At 38.7% G+C, this 24,381-nt stretch overlaps 1 protein-coding gene across 5 annotated transcripts in view; it reads right to left on the reverse strand.

Annotated features, from left to right (window-relative positions):
- Positions 1–792: 792 nt before the first annotated feature.
- Positions 793–24,381, reverse strand: part of rpp40 (ribonuclease P/MRP 40 subunit) — a 47,893-nt gene continuing 24,304 nt past the window's right edge. For 2 of the 5 annotated variants that reach the window (XM_059945672.1, XM_059945671.1), the window contains 4 exons: positions 21,022–21,147; positions 19,777–19,975; positions 16,253–16,387; positions 9,163–13,395 (listed from right to left, as the gene is read on the reverse strand). In XM_059945672.1, the coding sequence (XP_059801655.1) occupies positions 13,197–13,395; positions 16,253–16,387; positions 19,777–19,975; positions 21,022–21,147 (659 nt within the window). In that variant the 3' untranslated portion in view covers positions 9,163–13,196. Of the gene's footprint in view, positions 3,930–4,446; positions 4,562–9,162; positions 13,396–16,252; positions 16,388–19,776; positions 19,976–21,021; positions 21,148–24,381 lie in introns of those variants that run through there. The other 3 variants (XR_009507125.1, XR_009507126.1, XM_059945670.1) reach the window with 3 other exon arrangements.

The following is a 24,381-nucleotide window of genomic DNA, read 5'->3' on the forward strand; positions in this document are numbered from 1 at the left end:
TATTCATTTTAATAGAATTCAGCCAATCAACAATAAAGAGAGGGGTGACTGATTTAATAGTGCCTTCTTAACATAATTCAGAAGTATAAAAAATTTTCTTTAAAAAGGAATTTATAATTAGTTATGCCCAAATAAGTAAATTGATTTCTTACAATTTTAAAAGGAAGGTTAGTGTTAACTAATACCAAATTATTCAAAAGAAAATGTTCACTCTTATGAAAGTTAAGTTTATATCCTGAAAACTGACTAAAGCAGGAGAGTAAAGAAAGTACAGAAGGTAAAGAAGACTCCACATTAGAAATGTAGAGCAGAAGGTCATCAGCATAAAGCGAAACTTTGTGGGTAATACCCCTCCTTAAAATACCAGTCATATCATTAGATTCCCGGAAAGCAATAGCTAAAGGTTCTAAGACCAAATCAAAAAGCAAAGGACTCAAAGGACAACCTTGTCTAGTTCCACGTTGAAGTTTAAAAAGTTTAGAATTCTGAGAGTTAGTAAGAACCTGAGCGGAGGGAGATAGATAAAGTAATTTAATCTATTGAATAAAATCGGGCCCAAAGTTAAATTTTCTAAATAAAACTTTTCTGAAGTTTTAAATAAAGAATTCCATTCAACCCGATCAAAGGCTTTCTCAGCATCTAAGGACATCACACATTCCAATATCTCTTTAGAAGTCGAATAAATAAATGCTGAATATTAAAGTGGGAGTATCAAGTTTTGATAAATCCAGTCTGGTCATCAGAAATAATAGATGGCAAAATATTTTCAATCCTATGAACCAAAAGTTTATCTCATTCAGTATTTTTATTAATGTATATGAGAATATATAACAAATACAGAGTATATACATAAAAAAATTACTAACAATACAGTTTAGATAAAATTTTAGTATCAACATTAAATAAGGAAATTGGTCTATGAGAAGAACATTCAGTTGGATCCCTATTTTTAAGAATAAGCAAAATAGAGGCGGGTAGGTGGGACTAGGTGAGATTAAGGGTTCGGCACGGACTAGGAGGGCCAAGATGGCCTGTTTCCGTGCTGTGATTGTTATATGGTTATATTAAAAGATTGTGGCAACCTACCTAATTTAAAAGAGTCCAAAAGGACTGAATATATGTAACGTATAAGCAAAGAGCAAAAAACCTTATAAAACTCTCCAGAAAATTCATCAGGACCTGGGGTCTTCCCCGAGTGCAAAGAGTGAACAACCTCAGCAATTTCTTCATAAGAAATGGGTTGCTCCAGCAATTTTCAATTATCATCAGTAAGTATAGGAATATTTAATCAATCTAAGAAATTATTAATTACAGTATTATCTTTAGGAGGATCAGAACTATAAAGTTTAGAATAGAATTCTCTAAAAGTATTGTTCATTTCTTATTGATCAGATGTTTTATCACCATTAGCTTTTCAAATTTCTTTAATTTGGCGTTTAACTATAAAGGTCTTTAATTGGTTGGCTAATAGTTTACCCACTTTATCTCCATGAACATAAAATTGACTTGTATGTTTTAAAAGTTGAGTTTCAATTGGATAAGTTAAAAGCAGTTCGTATTTAGTTTTAATCTGGAGCCAAAGCATATTTTTGGTCTAATTGTTCCTAATTGATTGGCTAATTCAATTCTCTCCTTATTAGCTTTTTTCTTAACACTTGTGGGAAAAGAAATAATTTGTCCTCTAATATAAGCCTTTAAAGTATCCCATAAAATAAGACTGGAAGTCTCTTCTGGCGTATTCTCTTAAAAAAAAAGAGAATAATTTGTCTCCCCAAAATTTTTAAAAATCCTTATCAGATAACAGAGTTGGATTAAAATGCCAAAATCTGTTTATTTTGGAGACACTGGAGGATTTAAAGATAAAAACACGAGCATGATCTGAAACAGTAATTTCTTTATATTCACAGGATCGAACCAATGGAATCAATTGACTATCAACAAAAAAAATAATCAATCCTGGAATATGTATGATGTACATGAGGAAAAAAAGAGTACTCTTTATCTGTTGGATGCAAAAAGCGTCAAATATCAACAATATCACATTTCATTAGAAAAGATTGGATAAAGGAGGCAGATCAACTAAAAGTCAATCATTTAAAAGATGAGCGATCTAAAACAGGGTCTAAACAACAGTTGAAGTCTCCTCCTAAAACAAAAGAATGCAGACTTAAATCTGGTAAAAGCGAAAAAGCGTTCAAAAAAACCTGGATCATCTATATTTGGGACATACAAAACCATTAATTTATTATCTAATTTCCCTGAGACTATAACAAAATGCCCACTGGTATCAGACACTACATTATGTTGAACGAAAGAAACTGAATTGTCTATAAGAATCAAAACACCTCTGGCCTTAGCCTGAAAAGAGGAATGAAACAATAATCCCTTCCAACAGCTGAAAGGACGTAAATTATCACATTTACGAATATGTGTTTCTTGTAAAAATATAATTGAGACATTCAATTTCTTAATATAATTAAATATCTTATTACGTTTCACAGTATGGTTTAATCCTTTCAGATTAAAACAAAGTAAATGAATAGCATGATTCATTTTAAATATTACTTGAAAGAGAGGTTAGAATAAAAACTGCTGGAATATATATTAAATCCAAACAATGAGCTTTAAGATAAAGTAACCAAGCAACAAATGAAGCTAAGAGAATCAAACAGCTGATAGAAAAGGAGAAATCCACCCCCCACCCAAAGAGAGAAAGTCGACCAAAGGACAGCTGACAGCTAAATCTACCCATATTATCCTCCCAAAACAATCTACTGACTGAGCTCCAAAATACTTTCAAGGCTAACCACATTCCAACAAGACACAACAAAAAACAAAGTAAAATTAAACTTATTCAAAAACCTCATGAAAAATATAGTATAAAATTTAAAAGAACTAAGAAAATTCAGAACATATTCTCAATGAAAACTTACTAATGTTAAATTCTTAATTTTCTAAGCAAAGAAATAAAAGTACAAAATAAATTAGATACGAAGGTATAGCAAAAGTTAAAAAAAAACAATTGTTCACAAAAGAAAGTAATGCACAGTTAGACTGCTGATCCTAAAAAAAGGATCTATCAAGCAGACGCAACATAGAATTCTGTAGGGAATTCTTGAACAGTTAAACTTCTGATACTGATTCGGAAATTTTAAAATCCTGCACCTCTTGAATTGAACAGAACCATTTCTGAGAGCCATTTTTCAAAATGATTCTAAGATGAGCTGAGTAATGAAGTGAGTTTTTAAAACCTTTATTATACAATTCTGACATAACCTTTTTAAACTTGAAGTGTTTATTCAACACCTTGGGTGAAAAATCCTCCACAATTCTGATCTTCTGGCCTTCATAATCAATCATACCTTTCTGACAAGATTCACAAATTAAAATCTCCTTTGTTTGAAAGTTATGAAGATAAATTATCACTGAACTGGGTTGTTCTTCTGGAGGAGGTCTCAGTACTGGCAATCTATGAGCTCGGTCTATTTTAGGTGGAGATTTTAAAATATTCAGAAATAAGTTATCCAAAAGGTTCGCAAAAGATTCCAAAGGCTGATTGCCTTACATTAACTCTTTAAAACCCATAAGAATTTGTAAATTATTTCTTCTGCTTCTATTTTCAAAGTCAGTAATCTTCTCTCTTGATTTTTCATTAACCTTTGACTGTTTATCACAGATCTTTACCAGGTCATCAATCTTCACATCCAACATCATCAAAGTGTCTTCACTCTCTTTTATCTGTTTATCATGTTCACTTAAAGTTTTTGAATAGAATTCAATTTTACATCCGTTCATTTAAATTCAGTGCTAAGTTGCCGGAATTTCTGCTGGAACTCCTCCGAAAGTTCATTTTTATGCTTCTGAAGTGTCTCCGTAATAGATTCCAAAGTTATAGGAAGGTCCTCTTCTTTTTTAGTATCTTTGGAACCCTTCATCATAAAACAATATTGCGTTTAAAAGTCAGTTTTCAAATAAGTTTGAAACAGTAAATTAAGTAGAACAGGAGCAACTATAAAAACACTTCTACTCTATGGACAGCCAGTAGAGTTCAGGAGGGTCAGTATTAGTAGGTTGCTAAGTCAATTTCATAATCTCCTATGTAAGTAAGTGTTGTCTTTAGAAGCATGGAGTTGAACAACATAGTCCACCACATCTGTATTAACCATTTTGCCAATTTACATTAATTCCATATCCCTCTATGCCCTGCTCATTCAAGTACTTGTCCAAATGCCTCTTGAATGCTATTGCTGCCACCACTGTTACTCTGTGTGAAACATTTACCCCTCAGATCCTTTTCACACCTCTTCTCCCTCACCTGAAACCTATGCATACTAGTTTTAGACACCTCTATCATGGGAAACAGACACTGGTAAATGACTGTGCCTATGCCTCAAACAGTCCAATGTGCACAAGTTGGGGCTCATCTTGAACTTCTCTGTCACTCACATGCTGGGCCCTCGGTCTGCGTGAAAGCACACACCACCTTCCTATTGTCACTCGCAATCCATCCCAGACAAACAGGTCTCCCATCGGGACGTATCCTATGACCGCTTCTCCCCCTCTGAAAAAAAAAGACCCAAAACCAACATTAATATCCCTCACCAAAAAAAAACCTCTCTCCAGTTCCACCATCCTAATTGGATGGCACACATTCCTCATCATCCCTCATCTTCAACAATAACCCAAACAGGCTGGAAGCAGAACAAACAGCTTTTATAGAACTGCTAAGTGAAATACCTACAGCAGAACAGTAAAGCTGTGAACCAGGGCATTACACAGTCTAATAAGAGATGCACCTAAATACACCTGCAAATGTAGTCATCAGAGACCACCCAACCTTTCTTTCATCTCCCACATTTCATAAGAGGAGCATGTCACCCCACTGATTGCCATTTCTATCATTTGTTATTACCAGCTTGGCTCATTGTACCTTGTCCCTGCTCAGCCTCATTGCCAAAGTCTCCCTTACCAAAGGCTCCATTCTTGAACCTCAGGCATAGCACCTTCACCTTGTATTGCCCTGTTCAATGTGGCCATTCTCTCTATATCTAACAGACTTTATAAGCTGCTTCTTCCTCTCCTCCTTCATGCTGCTGACACATAAACTGACACTGAATGTATTTACAGAATCAATACCTTGACTGCTGTAGAAGTTGGCCATTGTTAGTCTCAGTGAGCAGCTTTTTAAAATAATCATTGTTATATGCTTTTGTAACATTTTGAAGGCAGTGAAACTAGAAACCTTCAGAAACCAACTCAATGGGCAATGAAAGCCAATTAATTTTTCCATAAGGAAGCCATGAGACTGCATGTGCGTGCGTATATGTGTATTCAACTGCTCCCGCGGTCCTATTCTACAAAGCAGCAGAAGGATTCACTGGCCAAAACCACTTCAAGATCATTCAGTTTCAGTGTATGCTGTAGTTTTTCTTACATTGTTGGTTATTCGTTGTCTCTAGTATGTCATTGGAATCTCATTTTGTTTTCAGCCCCCTGGAAACAGGCTGCAGTGAAAAGGGAACCATTCTAACCACCAAATTTGAATACAATACTGGCCAGTCTTGAGTTACAAACCCTTAAACTATGGAAACCTACATATAAACAAGTTCCCATAATATTATTAAATTCAGAAGCTTGACATACATTCATTCTTATGAACAGATCTAGTTTCCTTTATCTTTGTACTTTCTGTAGGAAACTTGTATCTATTTTCTGTCCGTATTTTGTGTTGCGCGTTTATTACGGGTAATTTGTCAAGTGGATTGTTTGGCTCGTTGTAGAAGCTAATTAGTATAGTTACATGTTCAGCTTGTCTAAGTGCAGTGTAGCCCAGGTAGAACCAGGGAGTGGGTCATGGAATTATATATTTTTTTGCTGACCAGTAATGCTGCTGTTAGATCGCCATAATATTATATTAGACCTCATATTTCATTGAAGTGCTAGTTTTAATTTCATCAGTTTTTTATAAGATTATTCGTCTTTGCTGGTTTCTTCATAAAGATTGAACCTTTGAACCTTGAAACTTGGTTATGGTCATCATACATACAGTGTCAAACCCCAGGCTCAGTCTGAGCGGGTTTGGTTTCTTTTCAAGTAGCCACTACATTTTTGGCTCCTGTCGGTGAATTGAATCCTGGTTTCCCGTGTGACAGGCGGGGATACGAACACTATATAGTGGTTGGTCAGTACCATCTGAGGGTAATAATGCTCATAGTGATTTTTGGCAAGCTATACATTTCTAGAGTTAGAAAATATGTGATAGCATTGCAACAGTGGTAGCTTTATTACTTCAAATAAGTAATCACTTCCTGCATATATTCTATATTAACATCAGTACAGCAGAAAATGTTACCCTCCACCCCCAAAAAGTTAAAAAAAAACTCATTTGGAGAGATTTCTGGAGTATTATCAACGTCATGATATTTTCCATATTGTTGTATCAAATCAAAACAATCTTAAGCTTTTGTCACAGCATATAGAATTACAGTACAATAATTCAAACACGAGGAAATCTGCAGATGCTGGAAATAGAAGCAACCAGCATCTGGCTCCACCAGCATTTTGTGTGTGTTGCTTGAATTTCCAGTATCTGCAGATTTCCTCATGTTTTGTGTTTTTAAATTCACTACTGCGAAGCCTCTGCCAATGATGTCTACACTAAAGAAGTTTAAATCTTCTCAAATTTCCTACTATCTTTTCGTCCTGACAAAGCGTTTCGGCCCAAAACATTGATTGTGCTTCTTCCTGTAGATGCTGCCTGGCCTGCTGCGTTCCACCAGCATTTTATATGTGTTGCTTACAATAATTCAAATGTGGGATTCCACATGGGCATAACTTAGGCTCCATTTGATTGTAAAAGGAATATATTTAATCAAAGACTGCTTTCCATACTTTGTTTTCCATATTTTCATAACCTGGTGATAATAATTTTCCAAGTCTTCCACATCTTCATCTGAACTTTCCACACTCTCTGAGGTGGATGCCTGGTTCTCACTGTCTGCCAGTCTACACATGTCAGTACACCTGAGGCCATTTGCAACACATAAACATCTTGGGAGTGAACATTTTTTTGGACAATTACAGGCCAGTAGATCCAGGACGGTATCGGGTGCTGGCTGGCCTTCCATCCAATGCACCACCAACTGTTCAGCTTCCTCTTCTCTCTCCATCTTCCATCCTCTGCCAACAGGGCTTGGCACTTGTGGGTCCTTCTCCAAACATCGTCTCCATATACCAGCCTGGTAGTTGGCTCGCTGTGCATGTTTTGTTAAGCAGTCCTTGCGTGGTGGGAGTTGATGACTTTTGATTTCACCTTTTTTGGCACAGAAAAACAGGAGACATGTAAATGCCTCCAGTTTGTCCATCAGTTCTGGGAAGAGGTCCCATTCCTGACCCGACTCTAAGAATGTGTCCTGAGTGTCCCTGTTGCTGGTCAGAAGTTTTAGGGCACTTGTCTTCCCTTTGCCTGCAAAAGCGCTTAATGTCACATCCAGTCTATGCGTGCAACCCAATGAGAGCCTTACAAACCTCTATTGCAACAGTGGAAGCAACCTTCCTGATGTCTACAAGCCTTGTATGGGTTCTAGTGCCACACTTCTGGAACAATGGGGCCTCAATCTTATCACAAAATGCTAAAGACATCTGTGTCTTCTGAGCAGATCACTATATATGCATACAGAATCTTCTCCTGTAGCTTTGCTCTGTACTCTGCCTTCCTCCATTCATGGACTATGAAGCTAATGAGACTATTTTTGTTACTGACTTTGGTCAGGAAGCTCCTCCGCTGCCTCACCATCTGTGTGTCTGTGTTACCTTGCAACTCGTGACTAGTCTCTTCACCCCGTAGAGATCTTTCAATATTCTTGAGAGTTCTCCTTGTATGTGTCGAACACAACATCTATTCTGCTACTCTGACTGCCTTCCCTCAGAGCCATACCCAGAATTGTTGTAGCAACATTTCTGAAAGTAACTTGATCACCTTTCACTCTTTGGACCAAGTTCATTCCATCAACTACTGTAGCAGAGTTTCCTGGGAGTTGCTCTTCCATTGCTACATTTTTCTGCAAGGTTGTGGCTAAAGTAGCTTTATTTGTCTTTCTCAGCAGTCCTTCTGGTGTGGACAGGGTCCAGGGCAATGGTCCAAGGGGATGAGAAAGGTTAACCTCCATATGTAGACTGCGCCCTTGTGCCATCACTATGATGCGTCCAAACAAAGACCTGTCTGCTTTCAAGATGATCGCCCTCCCACTTGATTTCACTTCTCTCTTCTTACACATATCACTGAATGTTTTCAGCTTGTTAGTTTTCATTGGGTCAAGGAATTTCTTTGCTGGTGGGTCTTCCTCTAGTCTCTCATCCTTGAAGGTTGCATAGCATTGCTCACCAATCTCATATGCCTTCATCAGGTCGGAGGCAATGCCCTTGGGGGCTGCCTTTGCCATAGAGATGCCAGTGAGGTCCCACTTCTCTGCAAATGGGTTGACCCATTCATGTGTGAGGCTAACCACAGCTGAAACTGCTTCATCTTTCTGGATTCTTGGCTGCTGTAGCTCTGCATGACAAAGCTCTGATTTGCTTTGCACCATCTCCCTTAACCGTCCCAGGTAAGCACTGTGGTGCTCAGCTGTTATACAGTAACACTCGATAGCTCCAGCATTCAGGCTGAACTGTGATGTACCTCCAGGAGTCTGTGTCTTTGTTCACTGTGGTTTCAATAGCCTGGTCCACAGGGATCTGCCAAAGGGACTGAGAGCATCCTGAGCAGCTGCATCACTGCCTGGTTCGGAAATTGCACCATCTCTGATCACAACACCCTGCAGCAGATAGTGAGGTCAGCTGAGATCACTGGGGTCTCTCTTCCCGCCATTACACTTACACTACACTCTGGATTCGCAAACAGCATTATGAAGGACCCCACATACAAACTCTTCTCCCTCCTGCCATCTGGGAAAAGGCACCTAAGCATACAGGCTCGCATGACCAGACTATGTAACAGTTTATTCCCCAGAGTCTGGACTGACACCAGCTTACTGCCCTCTGCTTTGCCTATTGTCTTGTTTATTATTTATTGTAAAGCCTGCACTGTTCTATGCACTTTATGCACCCTGGATAGGTCTATAGTCTAGTGTAGTTTTTATGTTGTTTCATGTAGCAGCATGGTCCTGAAAAATGTTCTCATTTTTATTGTGCACTGTACCAGCAGTTATAGTCGAAATGAGAAATAAAAAGTGACTTGACTTGACAGCTGCACTGAGAATTGGCCTGACTTGAAGGCCCCATACACAGAAGGATACTTCTCTGGGAGATTCATCATCTGAGCAAAGTAAGGGGACAGGTACCTGGCATAATTCATCTTATCATAGGCAAAGCACCATGGAATCATGGTTCTTACAGCATGGAGGTGCAACTCCCAGTTCCCGTCATGAGAGGTGCGCAGAAGCCCAAGTACTACGTTCTCTACCATGTCAACGTATGATATCCAGAATGTGGATAGCTCTCCATTGTTGTGATGGAAAGCTACCACTGCTACAATGCTATCACATATTTTCTAGCACTAGGGGTGTATCCTTGCCAAAAATCACTGTAAGAATTATTCCCCCCCAGATAGTACCGGTGGCCCAAATTTGGGATCCTGGCTCACAGACCAATACTAACCAAAGCCCTCATCGATACACGATATTCCAATAGATTGCCGTCAAAGATTTGAATCTTTTGGGAAAGGATAAAATGTGTTGCTGTTATACAATTAAGGTTGTTATTTCATTTTGTTTCCTTATATTATCAGTTGTACTACTCAGATTTCTATAATCCATGTTTCCATGAGTGTTTCCATGCTGAGTCACACGAGCACTTTGAGCTGCTGGATATGACGTATTGTAGGTTCAGAGAGTCTCCTCAGAGCTGGCTAAGAGTGAAAGCCTTGAACTACCTTGAGGGTCTAACTCACATTTCACAGATACTTAAGGAACATATGAATCAACACTGACATTGAATGTGTGGGTTTTCTCTGTGACCTTATCAATATAGGAACTCACACCATTGTACCGTCCTGCTACAACACTTTTAGCACTCCCCTCACTTGAAACCCTTTGCATTTGAACCTTGGACATCTGTACGGCAATTTCTTCTTGCAACTTTAACTGCTCCTTCCTTTTCCTTAGCTGCTCTTAATCTTCCAGCGCATGTTTGTCCTTCAATAATCACTGACGTGCGATTAATGCAGCTAAATCAGCCTGTTTTAATATGCACAGAGGACTAATTAGACACAAAAGATGCTCTGTCTGCAACAGAACGTGGAGCAGGACATTAGACACACTGTTACTTGGATATATGTCATCCTGAGGGTCCTCTGCTACATGCTTAGTTAAAACATGCCTTGGAATTTGAAACATTTTCACTTATTTCAACAACATAACCTTAAATATCAAATATTTAGTTCAACCATTGTTTAACATCCCCTGTAAACGCACTACTAAGGCAGCCAATGTTTAAAAAAACATTTTGTTTCACCTGCTCCTCCTTGGGAAGTAGTGACAACATGTGATGTTTGCTTAGCCACAGCTTCACTTTCAGTAATATATTTGAATAAATTATGCAATTTATTACAATACTGTGGGGGGGGGGGATATGGTTACACATTAACAATTGTTTTTTTGTTTTCCAACTTAGTCAGTCAAAATTGTCTATAAAAACTGAACTTATTTGTTACCAAGAGACAGTTTATATCTGCTAGTTTTCATCGTTGACACTTGTATTATCAATGATTGCTGGGAATTTTAAATCTTTGCTGGACACAAATGAAGTGCCAGATGACTGGACAACAAACAGAGTCCCTTTTTTAAGAAAGGCAACAGATAACCAGACTTAAGAACCTAACGTCAACTATTCAAACTAGAGGACATGATTTGAGAGTTAGGGGGCAGAAGTTTAAGGGAAACACAAGGGGGTATTTCTTTCCTCAAAGAGTGATAGCTGTGTGGAATGAGCTTCCTGTAGAAGTCAGTTCAGTTTTGTCATTTAAGGCAAAATTGGATAGGTATATGGACAGGAAAGGAGTGGAGGGTTATGGGCTGAGTGCGGGTAGGTGGGACTAGGTGAGATTAAGGGTTCGGCACGGACTAGGAGGGCCAAGATGGCCTGTTTCCGTGCTGTGATTGTTATATGGTTATGGTTATATAAGGAAGATATTGGAAAGGACAGGATTAATAATAATTTGAAAAAGCAGGGACTAATTAAAGATGGCCACATGGCTTTCCTAATGGCAGTTTTAATTCGATCAATGTTTTGAAGAGATTGATGAGGGCAAAATAGTAGTGTGAAATATTTGGACTCCAGTTTGACAATTTCCTGCATGGTTCAAAAGCTATGCACTCCTGGCATCTTTGGCATAATGGATCCAAAACTCGATGTAATGGGAGACAGAGGGTTGTTTTTACATCTGGATGCCTCTATTTGTGTCCCACATGGATTGGTGTTGGAACCCTTGCTGTTTGTAAAATACGTGAATGACTTGGATATGGATGTTGGAGACAAGATCCATTAATGTGGAGTCTTCCAAACCAGTGTTACTTAAATATTCTGTGCACTTTTCAATCTTATTTCAACTCTGTCCCAACTTTTGTTGAGTGTGTTGCAGCCATCAAATTCTAAATTTGTGTATATTTACAAAATATAATTAAGTTGGTCAGTAAAACTATTGAAAATCTTTTCTTTGTACTTTTGTCAGTTAAGTAAAGGTTCACATGAATTAACATACCACAGATTTTTGTTTTCATAGAAAACACTGCTTTAACTTATTTTTAGCTAGTTAAAATTGATTGCTTGGTACAGTTTCATGAATGAAGATAAAAATTGGTTTATCATATATTTTGTATTTTATATCTATTTCTTATCTACTAGTGAATAACCCAATTTTTAAAATCTATACTGAATTCTTGATCACATTGAGTTCTCCAAAATGTCTGGATGGGCACAAAAGGTGATTAATTGAAATTTTAAGCAGGAATTGTGTAGATTTTATTATCTTTGGTTGAACTGTATGCATCTAAACAAAAAAAAAAGTGGAATTTCTATCCCCAGCTTTCTCCAAAAGCATTCTGTAGTTGAGCCGGTCAAAAAAATAATTGATTATCTTTTCCCAGTCCTAGGTATGTTGCTTGGAATTCCAGCATCTGCAAATGTTTCTATTGTTGATGTTCTTTTGATGTTTTAGTGATTGTACAGTTACTTTTTGTTTTGTAATAAACTGGTGGGCAGCATTGAAGGCCATTTGGTACATAGAGCTAACTGGCTCTCTGAAAGAGCTATCCAACTAACTCAACTCCAGCTCTGTAATTTGCAAAACTTTAAAAAAATTAATAGTCTTCTATTGAATTGTCTTGTACTATATCTAGTCATGAATTCTTACAGTACGGAAGGCTACTACTGAATTCATGCCTCTAATCCTGAAAATGCTCTTTTCTCACGGATCAGAAAATATTTTAAGTACCAATTCTATTCCCTTTGAAGGAACTGCTTTTTATTTCACTAACATTGCACTAAGTTTTGAAATTAACTCCATCCTCACATCTCCAGCCAAACTTGCTCCTATTATGGTCCTGCACACCTTCATCAAATCCCCTCCTAGCCTTTGTTATTCCAAGATGACTTCCAGTTTCCTCATTCTGACCAGGCACCTAATAGTCCTGGGAAACTTTGAAAGTTAAATGATCACATGTGGTGCTAAATTGCACTGTAGGTTTCCTTCTACATTATGCACCTTTGTATAAAGCAACTTCATGAATAAGTAGATTTCAAAACACAGAACAGCTTCACCATGCAAGCTGTAGATTCAGTGTACAAACCAATACACATTTTATTAGTTATGCCTATTGAGACTGATCTTACCTTATTAACTGAATTTTTCTTCATACCCATAATTTTGCCAAATACCATTACAAACTGAAAATGCTTCTCTGAAATGAAAGGTTGAAAGCCTATTCATAAATAAGCTCTCTTGTGAAATCTTATGAAGACCATTTAAAAAAGAGAGAACATTAAATGTTTCAGAATAGCATTGTGAGCATTTTGTATACCTTAATTTTTCAGTTGAATATATTTTAGCTTCCTTTGTCTAAAGCAGTTATTAATAAATCAAATCCCATAGCTCCTCTTCAAAGGCCGAACTGTGGCTCAGGAGGTAGATGGCAGTTATAATGCTATGGTGGACAGTTACTCTGAGTTCCCACAGCCATGTGCAACCAGTAATCCTGGTTCCTGAACAGAACAAAATTGTAGAGGTTCTCTCCTCCTTTATGGTAGCCATGTTCACTCTGTCCCCAGGATACTGGGCTGTCTGCAAAGCCATGAACTGTCATACTGACCCATGGGGCCAGCTTCGGTTCCTCAAAATACAACCTGGGGAAGATGGAAAGTTGGTGATAATTATCAGATCACAGCAATGATACAGTTGAGGCAAAAAGAACAACTATTTCAACTTACACAGGCTCTAAAGAACAGTTAACCTTAGAATCCATAAATTTAATGGTAGGGAATCTGAATAAAAGATGAGGCACAAAAAAATCAGTGATTTAAATTAAGATAATTAAATCTGGAATAAACACATTGTAATAGTGACTAAGAAACTGCTTGACTCTTGAAAAAATAAACATGCTCCTTCAGTGAAAATAATCTGCATTTTCACCAGGATTGGCCTTCAAACAGCTTCATACCCAGAACAATGTGGTTATCTATTAACTCATCTCCACAATAGGCAAGAAAAAAAGCACTGATCTTGCCAGCAACAGCTCATTCCTATAAATGAATTTGTAAATTAATCTCTCCTCATTTAATTTCAATTCACTTCAGAGAACTATAGCTATGTCATCCTATTATATTATGCTATTAAAATAATACTGATCAGCATGAATCTGAAATGTTATAATGAATTACAGATTAATAAAGTACATTAGAAATATTGTATGATGTTTTTACTACATTGTAAATATTGTAACAAATGTTAGGGATGTATGCATGATGAATAGAAAAAATGTAAATTTGTTGGATAGTGTTAAAGTAACTATCGTATACTGTGTTACAAATTAAAATTTAACTGATCCATATGATGGTCAAAGAGACAGGTGAAGAAGTTTCATAAAAGGAAACAAAGAGAAAGGCAGGGATTTATGGAGGAAATTGTCTAGATTAGGGCAATTGAATAAATTGTAATTAAAAAGTAAAATGTGGAAATCGACACCAATAGTGAATTGTTTAAATTGGGAATGAATTTTAGGCCAGAAGTAAGTTGGTGACAAGGACTGATGGATTGGATGCTTCATCTTTGCTATTTAATACCTTCAGTAATCACTATGCATTATATGTTTTGTATAATCTGGACATCTATTTCCTGTCTAAATGCTTAAGTACCTCATAATATTAATAATTCTAACACTTTTCTTTGCCTTAGTTAAGAATATGTGTCACACACAAACCAGTCAGGGTGCTGGGTGTGCTCGAGAGAGCTTCCACATGTTTGAAAGGTGGCTCAATACAGCCGATACCACTGAATTGCAGTGAGTTTGATTCTGTAAACTTTGATAACAAAACTAGAACAACGCAAGACTGCATTGCCCAAAGGAATGACTCTTGACATTGCAACTGTTTGGAGGGTTGTTATCAACCTATTTATAATGATTGCACAACACCTCTGACCGCCCCCCCCCCCCCCCCCCCACCAAAGCAGCTTCATGGGGATGGAGTAAAGGGACAGGACTGGACTTGGCATGTGCAATGTCTATACTACTGGTGACCTTCCGAATCCCTTTAATGGTGCTTACTGGGTATGTGGCCAACAGGTCTATCCCCGGCTGCCAGGGATGCACCTTCTAAAATGGGATCTTTGGCCTGAACCAAAGCCATAGAGGCATTGTTGTTATCTGTCCTATGTAGTACCACAGATATACCACCTATGTACGCACCTTACTATGTGGAGCTGTCATCGAAGAACTATGGAGACAGAGGTTTTGTGGATCATAGTGTTCCTGTTCTGGGAACCTGACAGACTGGCTCATGGAAGTATTAACATGGTGGCCTTAGTACTGCTGGAGAAGTTGGCTAATGATGCAACCTTATATGAGCCAGGCCACCAAAGCTGAAATGCTGGCAATCCACACTGCGGCCCTTCAAAATTGACTAGTACTAAACATTTTATTGTCCAAGAGAGGTGGTACTCACGCCATTATTAGCCAGGAATGTTAAACGTATATCTCTGATATCAGTTTCAGGGATTGCACTATAGAAATTCCCTAAGATTTACATGGTCTTCTGCAGGCAGGACAAAGAGAAGGGAGTGTGGAAGTTGTGGTAAGACAAGGGTTAAAGACGATAGAGGTATGCAGTTAAACCCAGACAAGGCAGACCTTTGAAGCGAGATCGCAAACAGACAGGTGAGAATGACTGTGGCAGCATGTAATCAACCTAGAAGAATATAGTTTCCCTTCACACAATCGGGTGTGCCGGAGACAGTTGAGATAGGAATAACAGGAAAATGTGAAATAGATCCACTAACTAAGGGACAATTGATTTACTAACCTCAAGGAGTTACTGATTGTCAGCCTGTAGTTTCTATTGACTTTTAACACCTGTACTGTGAATGGCGATTCATAAAAAGTAAGGAATTAGATTATATACAATTTACCAGGTCAATGTTCGTACTGATATACTGGCTTCAGAACAGTGTGGGCATCAGAGGCCATGTTGTACTCCTTGTGCAGAAGTCAAATAAAGATATGTTTGAGTCGTAAGAGTGCGTGTGTTCTTGGCCCAATTATTTTATTTTCATCAATGACAGATACATTTAAGAGACTCTAGAGGTACATGGATGATAGGAAAATGAAGGGGTTAGATTGATCTTGGAGTTGGTTAAAAGGTCAGCACAATATCCTGGTATTGTCCCAAGTATCTGTCCAGCAATTCTGCCATTTCCTTATTCCCTGTTATTGCATTTCTCTTTTTCCTCAGTTGTAAGAGAACAGTTGTATAAGACTATATTGTCAGGAGAACTCCTCAGAGGAGAAGAAATAGTAGTAGTTTTGGAATGGAATCCATAGCACTGGGCCTCAGAGCACTTCAGGTAAGTTCAAACTTAGAACTCAAGACTCAAGTAGAGCTGATGGTGACTGATATCCCAGCTAATTTAACAGAACTTGAAGGCTGATTTTATGCTTCCACGACTGAGCAATCAAGAACAAAGAACCGCATTTACAATAGAGCTTACCTAAGCTGGTCCAATAACTGATTTATTCCTTCCGGAATTATAAAGCCAGAAATGGTACAAAGGCATGCCTTATCCAGGACAGTGTTGGGTTCAGGACAACAGTAAGAAGACAGAAAGCTGTCTGCCTGATTATTGCTATGAGAGAAAGAGATTGATTAAAACACACATCTTTATAACCAGATTTTTAGCATAATTTTACAAAAGCACTCGTAAACTTTAAGACTCTGTCGATTTGCAAAATACAAGGGTTTTTCTGTGTGTTAATTTGTCCATTCCTCTAGTGACTATGCATCAAAGAATACTGATGGAAATAAAAAGAAAATGGAATTATTTGTATGTTTGTGATGACAAGATCACAGAAAAGCACTCAGAAATGCCAGCCTAGAATGTCTTCTAGATACCAGCTGGAAGATCTTGCTGTGGAAAGGGATCTGAATGCTTTGTGATCTTCTCATACCCATTGATAGTTATGAATTACTAAAATGAACTAGAGGTTTAAAATGTCAAAAATTGGACAGAATCAGATCACTGATCTAATACCCTCCCATTTGCCTTAAGATATTATTGCCATTTTGTAGTTGATCAGGGTACATTTTCTGTTTTATTGCTTACAGGAACAAAGCTTTTGTTAGTGTAGACCAGGGTTTCTCAATCAGGGTTCCACAGAACCCTAGGGTTGCAAGAGAGATTGTGATTTAAAAAATAAACATAGTTTTTGAACTTCATGCAGCCCTACACTTGCAGTGGTGGGCAGTGACCAAGCAACCCTGTTAGCAGTCTCGTTAGAGGGCTCTCAGCCTTGTACGGCAGTGCGCAGTAGGACTGATTTTTTTGGTTGAGTCCATTCTTAGTTTTTGACGTGAGATAAGGGAGGTCAATGATAACTGCTGAGCACTATATTGCTCAGAGAGGATGACAGTACACTGACAATTGGTGAGCACCATATTGCACAGAAGGCAGGACAGTAGGCTGATAATTGGCGAGTGCTTTGTTACACAGAGGGGAGGACAGTAGTAGGTTGATAATTTGTGATCACTGTATTACACGGAGGGGAGGACAGTAGGCTGATAATTGAATACTGTACTGCACAGAGGGAGGATAGTAGGCTGATAATTGGTGAGTGCTTTGTTACATGGAGGGGAGGACAGTAGGCTGATAACTGGTGAGCACTGTATTACACAGAGGGGAGAACGGTAGGCTGATAATTGGTGAGCACTATATTACACAGAGGGGAGGACAGTAGGCTGATAATTGGTGAACAATATTACACAGAGGGGAGGATGGTAGGCTGATAATTGGTGAGCACTGTATTACACAGAGGGAGGATGGTAGGCTGATAATTGGTGAATACTGTATTGCACAGAGGGGAGGACAGTAGGCTGATAATTGGTGAACACTATTACACAGAGGGGAGGACGGTAGGCTTATAATTGGTGAACACTGTATTACACAGAGGGGAGGACGGTAGGCTGATAATTGGTGAACACTGTATTACACAGAGGGAGGATGGTAGGCTGATAATTGGTGAGTACTGTATTACACAGAGGGGAGGACAATAAGCTGGTAATTGTTGAGTACTGTATTACACAGAGGGGAGGACGGTAGGCTGATATTTGGTGAGTGCTGTATTGCACGGAGGGAGGACGATAGGCTGATAATTGGTGAGCACTGTATTGTACAGAGAAAAGGTCAGTAGGCTGTTGAGGAGCGTGAAGGGTGTTTTCCGAGCATTGAATGGACTCGCCCAACTTGGGCTGTGACATCAGCTTCTCCCTCCCGAGTTAACTCCCCCAACTTCCCCTTATGTGCTGATCTACTTATGGGAGTGAACAAACAAACTCTACTGGTGTAGAAGAAAACTGGAGGGAAATTTTCATTCTGAAGAAGGAATTTGTATGCACAACGATTCAGTTTCTGGCCTGCCATTTTGCTGCTTTTGTAAACGTTGTAAAAAGAGAATTGCGTAGGTTAAGAGTGAATTGTATTGTTAAGTTCCAGTATTTTTTGTGGTTTTCTTATTTAGTTATTTATTTTGCATCATTTTTTGTATTTTATTAACCCCTGTGTTACAACAAGAGGCAGTATGAGAAATTGAAAAGGTTTCACTCTCAGACAGTACAATAAGTCGACATATTGATGACATGTCACATGATGCTGAAGAAGTTTTGTGTGATAAACTGAAAACCAGTTTCTTTATCCAGGTTGATGAGTCAACAGATTTCACCAATAAATGTCATGTTGTAGCATTTGTAAGAATTGTAAATGATGGTGAAATTCAAGAAAACCTTTTCTTGTTGCAGAGATGCCCGAAACAAGCAAAGGCCATGATACATTTAACGTTTTGTCTTCATATCTAGAAACAAAACGTCTGTCTTGGAGGAACTGTGTTGGCATCTGTACTGATGGTGCCCATCAATGGTTGGTTCCATGAAAGGTTTTGTTTCTCATGTAAAAAAAATCCCGACATTGTCACAACACACTGCTTTCTTCAGAGAGGTGCTGATGTCAAAAACTCTTGCAGATGAAATAAAAAAGTTCTGGATGATGCTACAAAAATGGTTAACTTTATTAAACCAAGACCAGTTCACTCAAAAATGCTTAAAAAAACTTTGTGAAAACCTGGAGAAAGAGCACAACAATGTCCTGCTGCATACAGAAATCCGGTGGCTTAACAGAGGAAGAATTCTCAACAGGGTGTTTGAACTGAAAGGTGAATTGCAGGGGTACTTGCAAGAAAATAGTTGGCCAGATTTTACAGAGTGCTTCGAAGATGAAGAAACTAGCCTACTTAGCAGATATTTTTCATCATATGAACCAGTTGAACAAGTATCTGCAAGGCTCTGGAAAAAATATTTCAACTTCTGTGACAGGATTCTTGGATTTAAAAAGAAACAATCTTTGGAAAGATCATGTTGCAAAAGGAAATCTTGAAATGTTTCTACTGCTGCTTGGGCTTGAGAGTGAGGAAGGATATCAGAAAGTCTCGAGTGTTAATGAAAACAGGAATTAATTATGTTTGCTTTATGAGTTTTTAAAATTTATGAAAAGAAAAATTATTTTCAAGAAAAGCAAGGTAAACTTAGCTTCCTTTTTCCCTCCCCCCAAGAAAGGTTGGGTAAAAATCCATTCTCTACTCAAAAGAGCACTGATAATTATTTTTAGATTATCATATTTACAACTTAATAATCATGCTATTGATATAGTAACTTTTTTTTTTAAAAACGCAGGGGTTCCCCAAGACCTGAAAATTATTTCAAGGGTTCCTCCAGAGCTAAAAAGGTTGGAAAAGGCTGGTGTAGACCAAAGCTGACAACTGCTGGGTTCTGCCATTACTGAACCAGATAAAAAGCACAGAATACTGCAGGACCAAGCAGAGAAAAGGGTGCACTGTTTTTCTTTACATCGAACAATAAACTAAGTTACCATCTTTACCTTTTACTGCTAAGTCAGAATAAAGGAAGCTATAAAAACCTGTGGCAGTACACTAGTTTACAGCTGCAAAACAAGTGACTGTTTTAACTCACCAATTAATATCACTGAATGCTGCCCCAAGCCAGTCCAGGAATTCCTGAGAGCCACATGATTCACTTTCTTTTCCATTCAGTTCATCACTCAGTACAACAGGACAAACGGTCTCATTTAATATCTGGACTGACAGTGTGGGCCGGTATACCTGGCACTGGTACTTCACAAAGTAAGATGCCAAAGATGCTACATTTCCACCTAGTTTAATTTTGAAAAAAAAAACACTAATCAGAACTTCAATTCAAATAATTTCAGGCAACATGTAGGTAATAGAAATCCATGCTTTTACATCGCATTTTTAACAAGACATAATCCAAGGTGGCGTGGAATTAACTACAAGAGGCAGAAGAAACTGAAGGATCAAGAGAAGCCTGAAGGGATAACTCAAGGAGATGAGAGGGCTTGAAAAAGCAACTAATGGGTAGAGAACGTGGTCATACCCTGGAGACATAAAGCACAGGCATTGGCCCTTCCGGGGGGGGGGGAGGGGTGGGGGGGGGTGTGTGTGTGTGTGTGTGCGCACGCGCGCGCGCGTCTCTGTGTCTGTAAATCATCCAATCACAATAATCCTATGCTGAGCCATTTTACTCTTTTCATAACTTGATAACTCTACCCACTCCCCACCAACCTAGATTCCACCATTTGCCTACACTCCCGGGAGAATTTACTGTTAGTGATTAATGTATCAACTCATGTTATTACGATGCAGTGGAAACCAGAGAGCCCAGCAAAAGCCCATCAGGTCACAGGAAATAAGTTCAAACTCAACTCAGCCAGCACCAGAGGTCAGGAACACGTCTGGTTCAATGGGGCTGACAGGCTCTGTGTCATTGTGCGTGGTAGGAAGGAACGGAAATCTGAAATTCAGTTCAGGATTAACGGCTGCAACTACTCTGATTCAGCATTCAGAGAAGGAGATGTAATCAGTGATAAGGGAGTGGATTTTAGATGATGTACAAAAAATATGTATTTGGCCAACCCGAGGAAAATAAAACACATTAATACTCAACCTTGGTCAATCTATCTAGCCTTTTGCACATATGTGGAAACTACTCAGTTCACCTGGTGCACTGTTTAGCTAAAGGGTAATGAGAGAATGAGCACAGCATCTGACGCAAGAAGTGTGCTATTTAGGCTCAGAAACAGAAGTAGAAATCAATTTTCAGTTACTAGTTCTGCAAATAACCACAAAATATGCAATTTGAATTTCTCATTTACAGTCAAAAAAAAATAAAACTTCTCACCTGAGGATCTACAGGACATCAAAAGGTCAAAGGACAAAGGTTTCTTCTCTTTCAATGCCCACATAACTCGATTATATCTCTTTCTACCAGGAGCAAATGTGGCTTCACTCAAATCAATTGTAACAACTGAAAACAGAACATGACATAATGAACCCAAACCGCACACCACACAAGATACAAACAGGTTAGAAAGGGTCACTTCTGGGACGTCCAGTGAGGCACGAGGCAAAATGGCAGCACAGCACTGAGCACTAACATATAACTCTCCTTATTCATGTTCTTTAGGGCTCCCAGACAGTCTTACTACAAAGTTAAGTTGGAGAAAGATCTAAAGACTGTCCTCAAAAAAAGATTCAAATTCAACCAAGAAACAAGATACCAGCAGATGACAAAGCTAGCGATTCATCCGAGGAAATAGCTATGCTAATTAAGCAAACAAGGGCAATGGAGATGGAATCGCTGCAAGATACGGTAGCCCACATGCTAAAGGAGTCGATGGAAAAGGCTCTTGTCCCCATACCGAAGCATATGGCAGAGAATGGCAACATTCTCCAGTCGTTAAAGGAGCAAGTGGACATACATGCTAAAAAATTTAGCACAGTCTTCAACAAAATAGGCAACATTCAGGCTTGCTTACACAAGAATGAGAAAGATACTAGTTCCTGTCTCGCGGAGGTGACTAAGATATGGAAGAAGCTAAATGACTAGGAGGATAGATCCAGCAGAAACAATGTACGACTGGTCAACTTACCGACAGGTGCTGAGGGCGACGATCTGAGAGGCTACCTCCAGGATATGCTTCCTAATTGGATTCCAGCACTCAAGAACTCCCACAGCACTCCATTGGAGATCAATAGAGACAGAGGATCTTTTCCAACAACACCTCAAGACCGTGGACCATGGTTTTTAGGTTCCTACGGTACCATGACCGGCAGCTATCCAGGAAGGCATGAAGAAAGCCAAACCTGCTCTCCCCGATGGCACCCAGCTGCAGTTCTTCGCCGACTACAGCCCCAGCATGATGCAGGAACAGTAGGGATTCAAAGAGATCCGCACTAAGCTTCCACAGAAGGGGATCGACTCATTCCTCATATACCCAGCAATTTTGAGAGTGAATATCAGGGGCACGAAGATGTAGCTTAACTCGGCAGAGGAAGCAAAAGAAGCCCTGAAGTCATCGGTGCTCTGAGATATGGAAGAAGACTCTGGGCAAAGTCCACACGCCCCTTGGGAGGAGATGGAACAGCGTTAAGAGCTCGGACCAGCCTGTATGTGCAATCTAACAGGCACGGGCAAGTTAACGTCCAAGGTGAGAAGTTTTCTGGATATTCTTTTATTGGGAAGTCATTCAATGCCCTTTTGTATTTAGTTAATTAAAGGGCCAGTTTGTTTCTGAGTATTGCAGGTCAGAGTTTTAAGGCAATGACTCAGTTAACTTGTTAGTACAAGGACAACATGGTAATGTGATATAAGTCTGCCTAGAATATGCTTTTTATCTTTTACTTTCTAAGGTGATATTCAACATACCCAAATGTCACATTTCACCAAGAATGAAGCTGAAAAACAGCAGTTTTCTCTGAATAACTTTAGTTGTACATGTTCATTTCGGGTTATGTCTCCAGACTTGTTTATGTTCCTGGGCGCCAGATAAGACATCACTGGCGTCATCACTAAGCGACGGTCTATTAAAGCAACAGTCTCCCGCAAGAGAGCTGTTGGGGTCCTGATTATGTTATACTATATTTGAGACAGGAATAGTTTTAATTATATAGATTAATGGGTTTGACCAGGCTTTTTTTTTCTTGTCTCTTTGATATTATTGTCTATGAGAACCACTTTGCCTTTCTAATTTGTTGGTACTAGACGAGGGCAGTTAATGTTCAGTATCTGACATTGCTAAGTGACACTCACAGATGTTACAAAGTAAAGGGTTGAATGGTTGGAATGATGGGAAGGGGGTAACTCAAGGCTCCACCACCAACTTCTTCCCCTAGATCTGTTGTTGTAAGTTGGCGTTGGAATAAAAATTAGTGATAATAAAAAGAAAGACACTTCTTGTAAAAATTAGTGAGTAAAGAGGATTACAGTCAGACATGTAATAATAAAGTTTTTAGTTTTTCCCTCAAGGTCCTTCATTTTAGATCCATCTAGATTTCTGAATATAAGGGAGTTGAGGAATAGGAGAATTAGATCACTAAAGACCTTAATGAATGCAACTGGATAGAATTTCTGCAAAGCTGTCTCACTCTGAACGACAACTCTTATTTGTATTCCATTCCACCTGCCCTATGTCAACCAATGAATTCCTTATTTTAAGTTGGCGAGGTGAAATTTAGCATATTTACAAAGATCCAGTCTATGAGCAAATACATTTTTTAAGTGGGTCTGGTTTCATTAAAACGTCTTAGAAGACATGCCATTCATAACTCCCTATGTGTTATTTTTGCAACAAATGGAATAATACATTTGAAGTGTAGCTAATGCAGAAAACTTTGCAATCAATTTCCACAAATAAACAGCAATGTATAATGACTGGATAATTTTGAGATGAGTAGCATTGGAAAGAACTTTAGGAAACACTTGCATGGATTCAGAATTGGCTTGTCTACAGAAGGCAGAGAATGGTAGCAGAGGGATTGTATTCTGCCTTGAAGTCCATGATCAGTGGTGTTCCACACAGATCCGTTCTGGGAACCCCGTTTTTTCTGATTGTGAAAAATAAAGTGAAAGGTTGAGTTAGTAGATTTACAGAAGACATGAAGTTTGGCGGTATTGTGGATAGTGTAGAAGGTTGTCATAGATTACAACAAAAAACTGATAGGATGCAGAGCTGAGCTGAGAAGTAGCAGGTGCAGATCAATCTGGAATAGTGTAAGTGATTCACTTGGGAAGGACATGGCAGGTTCAGTGAGGGTGCAGAGGAGATCTACCAGGATGCTGCCTGATTTAGAGATCATGTCTTATGAAAAAAGGTTGAGCAAGCTAGGTCTTTTCTCTTTGGAGTGAAGAAGGATGAGAGGTGATTTAATAGACATGTACAAGAGGCACAGATAGAATGAACAGCCAGCATCTTTCTCCTAGGATGGCAATGACAAATGAGAAGGCATAATTTTAAAGTGATTGTACAAAACTGTGATGCATTAGGGTCATTTAAGTGACTCTTTGATAGGCACATAAATGAAAGAAAAATGAAGGGCTATGGTTGAGGGAAGGGTTAGATTGATCTTGAAGTATGTTAAAATATTGGGCTGAAGGGCCTGTAATGTGCTGGACTGTTCTATGTTCTAGTGAACAGATGGGGATTTGGCTCAGCCTTTCATTCCAAAGAAAGCACTTCTAACCCTACAGTCCAGTCCTAAT

Source organism: Hypanus sabinus, chromosome 20, assembly GCF_030144855.1.
Source record: "Hypanus sabinus isolate sHypSab1 chromosome 20, sHypSab1.hap1, whole genome shotgun sequence".
Taxonomy (NCBI): domain Eukaryota; kingdom Metazoa; phylum Chordata; class Chondrichthyes; order Myliobatiformes; family Dasyatidae; genus Hypanus; species Hypanus sabinus.